This window comes from Poromitra crassiceps (assembly GCF_964638095.1).
Source record: "Poromitra crassiceps genome assembly, chromosome: 4".
NCBI lineage: Eukaryota > Metazoa > Chordata > Actinopteri > Beryciformes > Melamphaidae > Poromitra > Poromitra crassiceps.
In genome coordinates, this window is record NC_139626.1 from 24,142,882 (window position 1) to 24,156,871 (window position 13,990).

The 13,990-nt window shown below is 41.9% G+C and overlaps 2 protein-coding genes across 7 annotated transcripts in view; both read left to right on the top strand.

Annotated features, from left to right (window-relative positions):
• Positions 1-256: 256 nt before the first annotated feature.
• Positions 257-2,551, top strand: LOC310775130 (uncharacterized protein). Of its 2 annotated transcripts, none has more exons than XM_083635222.1 (4): positions 257-300; positions 397-481; positions 757-872; positions 969-2,551. In XM_083635222.1, the coding sequence occupies exons 1-4, from the start codon at positions 289-291 to the stop codon at positions 1,962-1,964; spliced, it is 1,209 nt and encodes a 402-aa protein (XP_083491348.1). In that variant the 5' UTR covers positions 257-288; the 3' UTR covers positions 1,965-2,551. The 2 variants fall into 2 exon arrangements, with proteins under 2 accessions (XP_083491348.1, XP_083491349.1); XM_083635223.1 differs by having other exon boundaries at positions 757-863.
• An 840-nt stretch (positions 2,552-3,391) lies between these two features.
• LOC310774603 (poly(ADP-ribose) glycohydrolase) overlaps positions 3,392-13,990 on the top strand; it is a 36,785-nt gene continuing 26,186 nt past the window's right edge. Inside the window, exons 1-9 of one of the 5 annotated variants that reach the window (XM_083634693.1) lie at positions 3,392-3,467; positions 3,551-3,722; positions 3,849-3,949; positions 4,048-4,151; positions 4,749-5,494; positions 6,981-7,103; positions 7,235-7,321; positions 7,620-7,694; positions 12,881-12,973. In XM_083634693.1, the coding sequence (XP_083490819.1) occupies positions 3,861-3,949; positions 4,048-4,151; positions 4,749-5,494; positions 6,981-7,103; positions 7,235-7,321; positions 7,620-7,694; positions 12,881-12,973 (1,317 nt within the window). In that variant the 5' untranslated portion in view covers positions 3,392-3,467; positions 3,551-3,722; positions 3,849-3,860. Of the gene's footprint in view, positions 3,950-4,047; positions 4,152-4,748; positions 5,495-6,980; positions 7,104-7,234; positions 7,322-7,619; positions 7,695-12,880; positions 12,974-13,990 lie in introns of all 5 variants that reach the window. The other 4 variants (XR_014552605.1, XM_083634694.1, XM_083634695.1 and 1 more) reach the window with 4 other exon arrangements.

Here is a 13,990-nt window from a genome sequence, read left to right on the forward strand (position 1 = left end):
GTGGAGAAGGGAAGGATAAAACCAATGTACGACAGGCTATTGGCATGCTGGATAAGTTTGAAGAGGACAAGAAAAGGGCAAAAGAAAAAAGTGAAAGGTGCTTTTCTCTGTCATGAATACTATCAATATACTATACTTCAGAAGAACAGATTTGAAATGTCTTGAAATGAAGTCTTGAGTCGAGCGATTAAAAAAACGTATCTTTTTGAAATTCTTACAATCTTGTTTGCTTGTCTTGTTTGCTTTATCAGTGATGTTTTAAGGAAGGAATCTCTACATTTTAGAGAAATGCTCAACAATGTAAGTGATCAAAGCTCTCATTTTGTCTGCATTTTCTATGATATAGGCTAACTCCTATTTGTTTACATTTAAAATGAAAATCCTACAATCTTTCAGGTACAAGAGTCCATTATTGGCACAGAGAGTAATACTGCCAAATGCAAAACCATTCTAGAGGGATTTAATGATTTTGCAACTGCATGTAAGTATGTTGCTTTCTGCATAGGTATGCATGGTTAATGCATGTACCAGCAATACCTGTGCATGAAAAGGCAGATAGCGAACACACACTTCTCATCACCAGTAGATGGTGCTCTTAGCCAGTGATGCACATTGGTTGCTCCTCCAATGAAATTTATAGTGAAATTGTTCTTTCATTCATTTTGTTTTAAAATTGTTGATTTCAGAGGCATGAATTGAAGACTTTTTCAGGTCGGTTTATATGCACACTTCTATGCTTTTATTCGTTTATCACAGTGCAACAAAATCTTGCCAGTCATCAGAGTGCCATTTCACAGCAGTTTGAGAGTATGATGAATAAAGTGAGCTCCCAGAGAGAAATGCTGACCAAAATGGATGAAACGGTACACAAGGTGAATAGCATGTAGCTTATCATAATTGTAGCTTCAGCTTGGGGAAATCTATTTGATTTTGATAGCTAATGTTTCTGATGATTATATTTTTTCCAGGCTGGAGTGACCACCACAGAACTTGGTTCTCAGGTGCATACCTTAAACAGGAAGGTGGACGTGGCCCTGGACCTGCTCAACACCTTAGTCTCAACACATTCAACCAAACCTAGCCCTGCGAGCGTATCAGACAGTGCAGTCCAGACCTCACCAGGGTTGGTACAACCATCATCCAACAGTGCAGTCCAGACCTCGCCAGGGTTCGTACAACCATCCTCCAACAGTGCAGTCCAGACCTCTCCAGGGTTGGTACAACCATCCTCCAACAGTGCAGTCCAGACCTCTCCAGGGTTGGTACAACCATCCTCCAATAGTGCAGTCCAGACCTCTCCAGGGTTGGTACAACCATCCTCCAATAGTGCAGTCCAGACCTCTCCAGGGTTGGTACAACCATTCTCCAATAGTGCAGTCCAGACCTCGCCAGGGTTGGTACAACCATCCTCCAACAGTGCAGTCCAGATCTGGTTGGTACAGCCATCCTCCAACATCCAGCAGAACAACGAGCTCGAAGGCAGGGAGCTTGCATCACGCACACTTGAATGCAGCCAGGTTGAAGTTGCTTCTCAGGATCCCCGGGGCAGCTGCATCACAGGAAAGCGCCGAACCACTCGCAAGAGGCGCGGAAAGAGACCTCTGGGGCTGCCACGGAGGCGTAAGGTCACTTTCCAGGATGAAAACAGTCAGCCTCTCAGTAATCGCAACAAACAAGAAAGTCCAACACCTCTCAAGGAGCTTCATGATCTAAACAGGGCATCCAGCCTCCAACCAGACTCTCTAACAAACCTTAACAGGAAGGCCATAGCCAGTACATCTGTGGGGGGTTACATCACCCCTGTCAGCTTTTGGTCCCCGGACAGTAGCAGCTCTGCTGCGTGCATCTCAGGGATTGAGACCAGCGTAGAGAAGTTCCCAGCTGAGTCCAATACAGAGACCCCAGAGAAAGCCAAAGGCTTCTGGGGGCTGTTGATGGATCTAGAATCAAACAACAGATTCTGACATGATAGAGATGGAGTGAAGAACTCACAAAGTGGGTTTTATTTCCCTTTCTGGTGCACTGGGCAAAAAAGTTTATATATATATATATATATTTGTTGTTCAATAGGCTCTACTGACCTGTGTTCTGTTTCTTTTGAAGTTAACTTCTTTTGAAGGATGACACTTGTTGACTACTAAAAGTACGACATCTCTGTTTCTTCTGTGTATGTATAAGGTGGAACAACTGTGGAGAACTGTAACGTTAAATTATTAATCACACATGGGTTAGCGTTAAAAAAAGTGAACTACTGTATTCCTTTTAGTACTTGCAGTCTGACAGCATGATTTGTGAATGTTGTCAAACAGGTTTACCTGTCCGTTTCTCTCTCATCCAGTTGAGGGGAGGCTGATTTCACAGTTTTTTCTCTACACACACCAGAAAAGTTATAGTCTAGCTCACAAACTAGGCTACTGTACTCATCAAATGTTGACTGGGTTATTTAGGGCCTACATGCCATTTTAAAGCCTTTTCCAGATTTGTGAAAGCTTTTTTCTAATTTATTTGTGAAATCATCGTAAATGCTGATTTCATTGATTTTCTTTGTACACACACGAAAAAATATGGTCTCAGAGTAATAACAAAAGTCATGTGTTTAGTCTTATTGATTGACTGCCTACTATAGCCTTCCCCTCTGGCACTGCCTGGTCTATCTATGTCTTATGTTTACTTGTTTGTACATAAGAAAATTCAATAAAAGATATTTGGAAAAAATAAAGAAAGCTCCTGATGAGTTCTTTACTGCACTTAAAGGGGTGTACAGTGTCCAATATTTGTACAAAAATGTCAATATGAGTGACCTCGGTGGGTTTGACGGCCTACCACGTTTTTTTTACTCCTCTCGAGGTTAGCTGACTGTGATGTGATAGAGGAGGTCTTCCTGAGCGTGTGCATATATCGTTTGTGCTGCCACTTTCGACACAGGGGTGTACAGTATCCAATATTTGTACAAAAATGTCAATATGAGTGACCTCTGGGTGGGTTGATGGCCTGCCATGTTTGTTTTACTCCTCCCGAGGTTAGCTGAGAGTGTGATGTGATAGAGGGGGTCTACCCGAGTGTGTGCATATGTTTGGCAAGCTCCCACTTTGAACACAAACCTGTCCAGTGTCCAATTTGTAAATGCTATGTACTTCAGTGAACAGCTTTTATCTATTAAGATACTGAGAAGAACGTTCTCAATGTTATTGAAACAGTTATTGTCATACAGAAACATCATTTGTATTGTATAACTTCATCTAAATGCTTAGTTTATTAGTTTAATGTGGAAAATAATCATTTTTCAATCGCCCCTGTCTGCTCTATAATTGTGCAGAATCGTTCTTTTACTTTGAAAAACCTCACCGGAACTTCTTATATTCGCTAGCTCTTATATTATTCGCTTTCGCTAACACAACCTGGTGCCAGTTTAGCTGTCAGATGTCAACATCGCTTCCTCCAAAAAGACCACCACCCTTTGGAATACTGTGGGTTGGAGCTCATGCTATCAGAAAATTGTCACACTGCACAGTACTTGCATAGCGTTAAGTGTTTTACGCTCTTTGTTTAGGTTTTACAGGCCGAAGTATTTCAAACTAAGCCAGCTAGCATGTATTGGCTAACGTTAGCTAGTTGGCATTGTTGCCAGTCAACGGAATGAGGTCTCTGCAGTGCGTCCCTGATTAACAAGAACTAAAGTCACTGCAAAGTGAGAGCAAACTACAACTTCAGAGAAAACAAAAGTCAGTACTACTTTTACACTATATCCCGTTAGCCGATTCCTACATCATGTCATGATATAGCTAACGTTAACTACTCAGGTAGTTACACCCCTAAATAAAGCACTGATGTGTGCTTTCTTCAAGTAGATTGTGTCATGTATGGCTGCAGATCGTATTTTGAGATTCGTTCGCCTGCTGAAGAAAGGACTGCCAACGAAACAATTATGGACAATTCAAAACCAAGCATTGTGAGTATGCACTGAGGGACTTCCAAGATCCAGCATTCTTTCTCTGTCTCTGTAAACATGGTATAAATGGCCTCACATGTTGCTTTCTCCTCGTGTAGAATGACTGCACTACTGACAGACTTTGAGCCTATTAGAAAGAGACTGAGGGTTGAAACTGGTGCCCAGGTATCCCCATCATCATCTCTCAAAGGTAACAGTTGTGGTAAGATGTTTTTTTTTTACTGCATGGTGTTATGTCTAGTTGACCTGACAGAAAGATGTTCCGGGCTTTATATGTAAGAGAGAGGGTTGGCAGTGAGCGCTGCTGGTGTCCCTCAAACCACCAGTGCTTTTGGAAGGGAATGTTATTTGAATAGAGAGGAACACTTATGACCAAAAGGCATAAAAAAATCCAGGTCCAGACACTCAAGGAGGTTTGATAAATGTAAAAGGCCTACAGGTGAGAGAACATTTTCTGGGGTCTCTAGGGGCATCACACAATAAACGGACTCCAGCCTGTTTGTTAACTTTGTTTATTGTGTGGTGAATGCAACTATAATTACTCTGATTGAATCTGTGTCACTACACCCTGAAGAAGGTGCAAGTCGACATGCATTGGTATATTTTAATGACTCTAGCCCATTCAATTAAAGTTTTCTCTCTTTTTCTTTTTTTACATTTTTCAAACCTCCTTGAATGCCTGGAACTGGATCTTTTATGTCTTTTTGGTCATAAGTCTTCCTCCCTATTTGAAGATACTGGCTTTGTTTTGTCTTTGAGTATTCCCCTGTCTAAACACAAATTAATTTCTGTCCTTCAGGCCCACGTTTATGTACTCTGAGCATAGATAATGTGACAATGGATCAAGAAAAGAGGGAAAATAAAGAGAAGAAGATGGATATGCGACCAAAGACTGGAGCTGGTGGATTGCGAGGCGTCAAGACGAAGGTTTCACATCCCAGACTCGGCCCCAGACAGCAACAGAAGTTCAGAAGCACTCTTGATCGCTGGCTGGTGAAGCCCCAAAAAAACATAAACACGGCTGAGGTGTGCCCAGCTCAAGAGGATGTAGAAATGACTGATGCAAGTGGCATTCAAGGCATTTCAGCTCAGTCTCAGGACGTGGAGAACCAGGACCACGCCTACCATGTCGCTGACGCTGAGGAACCTGTTGTCATCGACCTGGATGAAGAAACCCAACCATTGACACCACAAGACCAGGAGGAAGATGACCCAGTCTCACCAGCTTCCAAGGATTGTGCAGGCAGCGGGCTTACGCAGCCGCCGGTGATCAGAGGTGACGGTGGATCAGAGAAAACAGAATGGGAGAGATGCTCAGGAGGCTCAAAGGGCTCTGCCAAACCCCCAAAAATAACAGACTTCTTTTCGGGAACCTCGTCCCCAGGCTTACCTTTAAGAGATGGGGACAAGGGAAGCGCTCCATCCGATGTCAAGCCAGTCACGTGGCTGGGAACCCCAATCAGCGAGCTGAGGAGGATGCCTGAATGTGGTCAACCACTGCCACGGCTAAGAGATGTTACTGGCCAGCACACAGTGTTGATAAGGGTTTGAGCATTTTTTCCTCCGTCTTCATAGTGTTTCAGTGGATTAAGCCTCACTCGTTTTAGTTTTTTTTTATATATATATATATATACAGTATATATATAATGTGCATGGTTTTGATACGTTGAATCTCGTAATCTTCATCTGGTCTCTACTGTGGTAAATGATCCTTGGGTCACCAATTTAGAATCTTGCATAAATACCTCATAGGTTTTTCATCAAGAGGGAAATATTTTGTGAGATGATCGTCCACCAAAGATATGCCATAGAACTTTTTGTGCAGTAACAGACTACAGAGCCACTAAATCACTTTTATCGTTGTTTTGCAAGTTTTTTAACCAGACAAAAGTGATTGGTCATGAAATATCAGCTCAGGTTCAGGTTTACCGTTGTTTCCCATGCGAAAGACACTGATTAAAAAAGACATATCACAATAATACTCTTATCATCTGGAATATCATCTGGAGTTTTAATAATTTGGCTTTGGTGGTTTTGATTGAGCCATACTTCACCAAACACTGAAGATAAAGTTGTTCTGCTAAATGTTACGCAATATAAAGATCTGCAGCTGGCAAGGCCGTGGTTTCACAAGAGGCAAAATGTGATGCGACTTGGTCACTATGAGGCCATTTACACCTGGCGTTAACATGCGTTTTCTGCCATCAGATTGCAATCAGATTGTATTTTATCACTTCAGCCTAATTCCATTTACACCTGGCTTTAACATGCATCTTCTGCAATCTGATTGCAATCAGATTGCAGAAATGGTTGTTCTCTCAATCCGCATACAGTTGCTGTATCCAGATTGAGAGGACACATTGCATTTACACTTGTGTTCAATGTGTACACAATGCATCCCTGACCACCTCCGGAGGTGGTTTGGCCGATCAGATTGCAATCCTTCTTCAATGCGTTTTGGGGGCGTTTACACCTGTACTTTCAAGTGATAAAACACAATCTGATTGCAATCTGATCACAGAAAACGCATGTTAACGCCAGGTGTAAATGGCCTCAGTGATGAATCACCTCCATGGAGTCAGCGGTGTGTGGCTAAATCTTGTCTGGTATTATATTATCAGCAGATATTAGACAAGTTCGCTGTGAGGAGTGGAAGTAACCCAAACAAAAGATAAAAAGATAAAAAAGATAAAAAATAGGAGTGATGATGAGACATACATTGTGTTGACCTGTGTTGACTGTATTGAATGAGGCCTTTCTTGTAGTAGATTTTGATTGCTCTGCTCACAGACTCCCTAATTACGCCCCAGTGTCTGTGTAGTAATAGATGCCAACACATTAACTCTTCACACGTGTTACTCTTTATGAATCTTCACTTTCAATTGATCTGATTTGACGGGTTGTTCCTTTAATATGGATATTCTTTGAGTTTCTCACAATTCAATCTTTTTGTTAACAGGGCTTTGTATTTCACGCACAGGTTTTGTATTTACTAATGCCTTTTGTTTTCTCTGATTACTCACATTGACAGACAGACCTTCTTCAGAACGATACGGTTCCTGTTCCATATCCTACCAAGTTTATGGATGCCTGGGATGATGTCCATGTCAAGATGCCCTGTTCAGGGATGAACTTGTTTCCAGTTGTAAATGAGGTAATGATCAGTTCAGAGCAAAAGTAACATTTCTACTATGAAGAAAAAGAAAAAAGCTAATTATGAAGATTTTGATATTTGTTGTGCCTCTAAACCTTGTTACTGATCAGGGCGATACGGTGCTTTTACAGGAAACAGAGGAGCTGCAGAATGAGAGCCGGTGGGAGTTAATCAAGGAAACTTTGACCAAGAAACTTACAAGCTCACATGATTTGAAGGCAAGTTTGATATCTCTTGCCTTGTAAATTAAAGTTATAGAACTTCATTTTCATGTTTCAGTAAAATATAGACATTGAATTGTGCTTGTTGTTACAAGACTATGCCACAAGATGGCGTCATGATCCCAGAAACTACAAGAAGCACACAGTCCCCCTGAATAATTCATAATCTTGATATTTTCACAAACTGAAATTGTTTTACGATATATAAATAGCATTTATGAGTTAAAAGGGCAATTCAGATTTCCTTTGCATGTCACTGAAATATGATCATGTACTGGTATGTGCTTTGTTGCAGAACATAGTACTGAAATACAGCGCTGCACATGCCAAGAAATGGGACTTCACAGCATTACATTTGTACTGTACTAAGGTAAACAATATACATATCTACTATTACTATTTCAATTGTAAGTAAGTCTCTTTTGTTGTCAAAATGTTCTCTCTAAGAAAGACCAATTTAATGAACACATGCATGCAGGCATGTAGACAAACGACCACACAAGTTGATGATGTAGACTTGTAGACTAATGAAACATTAATTCTCCAATCACTACACTTGATTGCCCAACAGAAGGTGTCATAAACCAGTCTTGGTGCTTCTCCCAGAACTTGGTTCAAGCACAGCGCAGATGGCTCATTAGTTAGTGATGATAATATTGTCTGCAGCTTATGGCAGGCACAGTGATGCAGATTCCTCATTGACACGGAGTTAGATTTAGCTTGACATATGTCTTAATTGAAGTATGCATCAATCTATATAGTAGGCCCATATTTTTGGAGCAATCTTGATGGCTCAAAGTTCAGAACTTAGCCACCATTGCTGTTAAATGTATGGGAGTCATAGGGGAACCCATGTGTCATAATTCCAGGTCAAACACCTTAACTCATCTTATATTGTTGCAACTTAAACAGTAAATTGTTTTATGCAAAATGAGGATTGAAAATTGGTAAAGGAAATATATCGAGATAGCTCATATTTTCCCCATTTATTTAGCATTCATTGTGGCTCAATTTTGCTAATGTTTGTGTGACTTTGACAAGAAAACAGACATGGATTAATTATAAGTATATGAGCCTATGATGGAGCCATCAAGAATAACAACCAAATTCACCTACTTAATAATTAAAATGACAATCCTAGCTCTGGCAGTTTTGATTGGATTATTTTGGACTGAAACCTAAAGTAATTGCGCATAAGTTAAACTCTTTGAATCGTACATAATCATCACTAGTGATTTAACAAACATGCTTGAGAAAAGGACTGGAGGGAATGGTAGATGTGACAAACAGGACCAAGACGAATACTGGATCAGTGTTGATCAAAAATGAATAATTTGAGAAAGACCACACTCTTTTTCTCCATATGTTGAGGGTTAGTGTGTGCTGGCCACTTTATTTTCGTTTAGGAGCTCTCAAGGTTTGGCAAATGCATTTTCTTGTACTCATGTAACCATTCACACCATTGTGCACTTTGGCATTTATTCTTTATCCAAGTCATGATTAATGAATTCAATGAATTCCAATTCCAAAATCTGAGGAAAAGCTCCCTTCTGCTGCGAGATCTAAAAAAATTGGCCTTCCGATCTCTCCTAAGGTAGGAATTTAGGGAGAGATTTAGATGGATGACCCTAGATAGGTATATTGGTAAAACACAAATATTAAACATTCTACCAAAATCTTTTAGCAACACTTGGATGGTAAAAAATAAAATGGTGTTTAAAAATACTTGATATATTGCATCTTGCATATAAATTTGAAGATAATTATAATAGAATGTTTGTTATTTTATTTACTCTTCTTTGTGTCTGGACCTCTGGCCAGTTTGGATTTCTCGTTCAGATTATCAAGGTTCTATTTGTTGTTCATGTCCTGTTCAAAGGATGATTTACAGTCCCCAGCTATTGGTAAGTCATTTTATTTACGAGCCAAGGGAAACATTGACCCAAGTTGCGTCAGGATGGCCAGAGCAGTGTTGGTTCATTGGTCATGGCTCGGTTGCCAGTCTCTGCACCTGCTTCGTCTGGAGGCCATCCATCATGTGTCGTCTCGATGGGCGCTTGCGTTTTCCCGTCCCGTGTAGAGAATCAGGGAGTGCAGTACCACTATCTGACTCGTGAAGTGCTGGGAGTATTCCGTTTTGAGCGACGGGCCGTGTTCCGACATGAGCGTTTTATATAGAAAATCTTCCAGAGGAAACAAATGGCAGGCTTTATTCTCATTCTGGTGAGGGAGTGCACTCTCCAAAGGTCTCATTGGCTCCCTCTGTGTTGCATTGTATCGTCGGCATAGCAACTACATGCTTTTTTGTTGATATCGCACATCTCAGCAAAAGATACATGTATCCCCTTTTCCTTGGATGCCAGAATGTCAAATGTTTCCCTGTCATTTTGCACAAGAATGGTAATGGGTTTCATGTTTGAGAATGTTGCAGCCCTTCAGAGGGAAAGTGGGAGTCAAGAGAAGTAATTTAATCTTCTGCCAAAAGGTCACGTTTAGTAGCTTGTCAGAAATGAAAATGTGTGACATTACATTCCCAGAGAATGCATTATGCCGTCGAATCGACTGCATGCAGTATGTATGTCATAAATCATGTTAAGAGTGGGAATTCTAGTGGGACAAAACCATAACATGTAGAGAGGCTTTAAGTTTAATTGCGCTGCTCTTGATGCGGCTGTAGGATTTGGATTACATGAAATCTTCCAAAATGACCAAATTTTACTCTTATCTATCAATCTGCTAAATCTTAAGTATGCTATCAAATATATCAGAATCAGAGTATGATTTAGAGTTGAGTCAGAGTGCCGCATCATGGCTTAAAAAATGTGCTCTTCATTATTATATTTGTATATGAACTAAATAGATTAAAGTGTTGAGTGGGGCAAAGTGCAGATGGTGCTGTCATCAGAACCAATTAATCTATTGATTTTAACTCTTCAGTCAGTATCATGAATGAATGGTTGTTCAGTAAAAAATTGTGAAACCCTTGGGTGTACTTCATGTTATCTTAGACACCTGAACTTTTTAAAGGCCTGTAAATGTCAGTGTAGCTCACACAAGGTGGAGACTTGTTTTATTTATGCTCTATATCATTGTAGAATGGACACACATGGTTTAGTGCTCCTGGCTCTCCCACATTTATTTAGAGCTTGGCTGAGTAATGGATCTGTGCTTTAACAACCTAATATACTGAAGGGCCAGTGACAGTTCATTTTAGCTGAAATAAACTGATAGAAAGCAGTTGATATGGCCCACAGGATATAGCGTTGACAAAAATGGATAGAAGACAAGCGCAAATTCGTAATAGCTGCAACCACATATATGCAAATTTCCAAAACTAGAAATCTCGCAAGCTACGCGCGCTCGATTCCTGAGCTCGCCTGCTGCGTGGGCTTGCAATCGCATACGCTGATCGGCCACTGTGCCTTGCCCGCAGCTCGGCAGCAGCTGATGACATCACTCACTGATGACATCACAATTGTAACACAAAACAGAGTGACCATCACTGATGACATCGAGGGCTCGAGTGACATCACTGATGATGTCATAGACATGATGACATCATGATTGCTTGAGTGACATCACTGATGATGTCATAGACATTGTGACATCATCAGTGACATCACAATTGCTCGAGTGACCATCACTGATGTTTATGTAATCTCAAAATGTGGGACCAAAAATGTGACAGGCAGACAGAGCCCACTTTGGCAGTTTTATGATGATGATGATGATGCAGGGTGGCAGGGGCAGCCCACCATACTCTACCTCTGCCACTCTGCATTTTAAACCCCCCCACCGCCCCTTTGTAGCCAATTGGCATGAATACAACACACACTTACTTGACCTCCATGCCAAATTTCAGCCTCCCAGGGCGAAACCTGTACCCGCTAAAGGGTGGTGAACGTTTTGTGGAGCGACCGACCAACCGACAGAGTGACTTATAGAGCTGCCGGTCACAGCTAAAGATCCTAGTCCTACATGGGTTATGTTCACTTGGGAAACGCATTGATGGAAACGTTAGGGCTATTAATTTGAAGCATCGGTAGGTACAAAGCTGTCAACAATAACCCACATAAACGCAATGTTAACAAAAAAACGTAGTGTAACCCACTTTTCACCCTGTTTTTGGTTTGTTGTTGTTTCCCCCCCTTGGAGACGTCAGAGCGGAGTGGAGACGTGACAATAGGGTGATTTTGAGTGTCAGAGAAAAGTAGGCATGAATGACATAAAATGACAGGGCAAGCACCTCCACTGAATATTCATCTCAGCAGACAGTGCTTATGAATAGTGGAAAAGCCAGTGACGGACAGCATCAGATTTGTTCGCTTCTCTTTTCTCTAGCCCCCGCCGGGCCCTGTATTTATGGCTATGAACACGCGAGTGTTTCATTTTGACACGGTCACATATCCAGACAGGCAGGCGGATTGCTTTATTGCTCAGACCTAGGAACAGGACGAGGCATCGTGGTAAATCTGGATGTGAGCTCTGGTTACCCACCCCCCACCCCCACCTCCACCTGCATCTTGCTTGATTACTTCGTCAGTTTGGTGTGATGTATAGACCTGTTTGAAGCCATACCGAATGTTAGTTCAGTTGATTTGATGCACTGTTTTCTGCTGATTTAAAGAGCCGAGGGGCTATGCTACCTCAGCTCTATCCACCACCTCGCCCTGTCAGCCGCCGCCATTCATTACACCCATAGGAGCGCTTTATGATGTGGACCAGGTCATTACTTATGACAGTGTTTAGTCAGGCCTCCTTTGCTATAATATGAATGTCCTAGGCTAAATAGCCAGTCAAGGCTCCTTGTCCAGGGAACACACTGTCCTCTCAATCTCTCACACATGCTCATTTGCATCTCTTCCAGGAAGCCTGTCTCATCAGCTGGCATGGCCGTGCAACCTTGATGAAATTGCTCTGTGATTGATCATTGTGACATTTGGTAGCCAATGCAGCTGTAAATAAGGCTAGCACATATTGTCTATTGTAAACTACTGCACTTAGGCAGCAGTATTGTGGAGTCATGGATGGTTGGTATGTTACACTAACATTTGGATCTTGTGATATTATTATAGATGAACTGCCCAGCTAAGGCCACACGTCTTTTATTAATACATAGCCATATCTTCCAAAGGCCTTTTTGAATGTTCCAGATGAGGAAACAGCCTACTGTACAATCTGTTATCTGTCACCAGCGGTTTCATACCTGCATGCATAGCAAATCATGTTTGGGCTGCTTAGTTTGTTTGCATCCTTGGAGTGGGACTGTTTATAAGCTATGATTAATCAGGCAAATTAAATTAGGCAATAAGACAACAAAGTATATTGGCTTTTTATGTTCTATTTTGGCTACAGTTTTACTTTATATCCCTTTGATTTGTTTCTTTAGGTTCCTTGGCAAAATGGTAGAAATCCAAACATTTTGATATGGATCATAGCGGTTTAGTTTGAGTCTGTCTTATCTGTCGCAACCTATCAGTCCAAACGGCTAATAATGTCACAGCTGAGTTTTCGGGTGAAAAACAAACATAACCACCATGTCTTCCTCTCTCCAAGGTCCTGGAGCCTGATGCCACTGCACATCTGTTTGCTTCCCTGCTGCCAGACATGGTGCAATTAGCAGTGAGAGCACCCGAGCTGTGTACAAAGGTAACAGCCCTCACTAGCCAACAGACACTAACTCACTGCTCTTCCACATAGTAGATCACCACAGCAGCTTGACCCCAAAGGTCACAACATGACATGTGATCTTAAGAAATGGTCGTGAAAAATCGGTGAGGTCAAGGCGTCTAGCTATTGACGGTCACTTATCAGATGTTTTATAGCCCTATTGGTCACCTGGTGCTTTGACCTGTGGATGATGGACACAGTGTGTCTGCAGCAGGAACAGTCTCATTAAGAAGGTTTTGACATAGATATTATATTACTATAGATGTGTCACTGCAGGCTCCGCCAATTCTAACAAATGGTAGCAGCAAGTCTCCTAAATGGGCGTGGTCAACCATTGACTCAGACCTGCCGAAAGTCTCCTAAGTGGGCGTGTGGTGTCTGTGGAAAACCATGGGAAAAACCCACGTGACAAAATGACAGGAAGTGAGTTGAAGTTGGGCCGTCACTCCTACATGTTAACACTTATCCCTGCTTTGATTCATTTGAACAGTCAAACGCAAGTACTTTATTTACTCAAGCCAGCAGAATTGTGCTTTTAAATTGGTGTTGAATAACGCATGTGGCAATTTAAGTGTTGTGGCCCATCACGTTAAACAACAGTCGTCACTAGAGTGGAAACAGGAAGTTATGTTTTGTGTTGCAACTTGAGAGTTGATTTCTGCCCCCCCGGTCTCAGACCCCCTTCTCACCAAACGCGATCAACTTGCATGTACTCGCACTCGCCCTGTCAAGCCCTGCCCCGCTGCTGCAGCTTGGTTGGCTGCCTTGCTGTATTTCCGTCTTCAATTGGTCTATTTTGATTTTGGCCCCTCCTCTTGTCTTGTTGTTTGCGATGTCCTAACGCCAGGTATCCCAGCATGCTTTGCAAGGTGGTAAGCGACAGACGGCAGCGAGGGAAGGACGTGCCATTTCGAAATCGACCAATTGAAGACGGAAAAACAGCAAGGCAGCCAACCACGCTGTAGCAGCGGGGCAGGGCTGACTGGGCGATAGTCT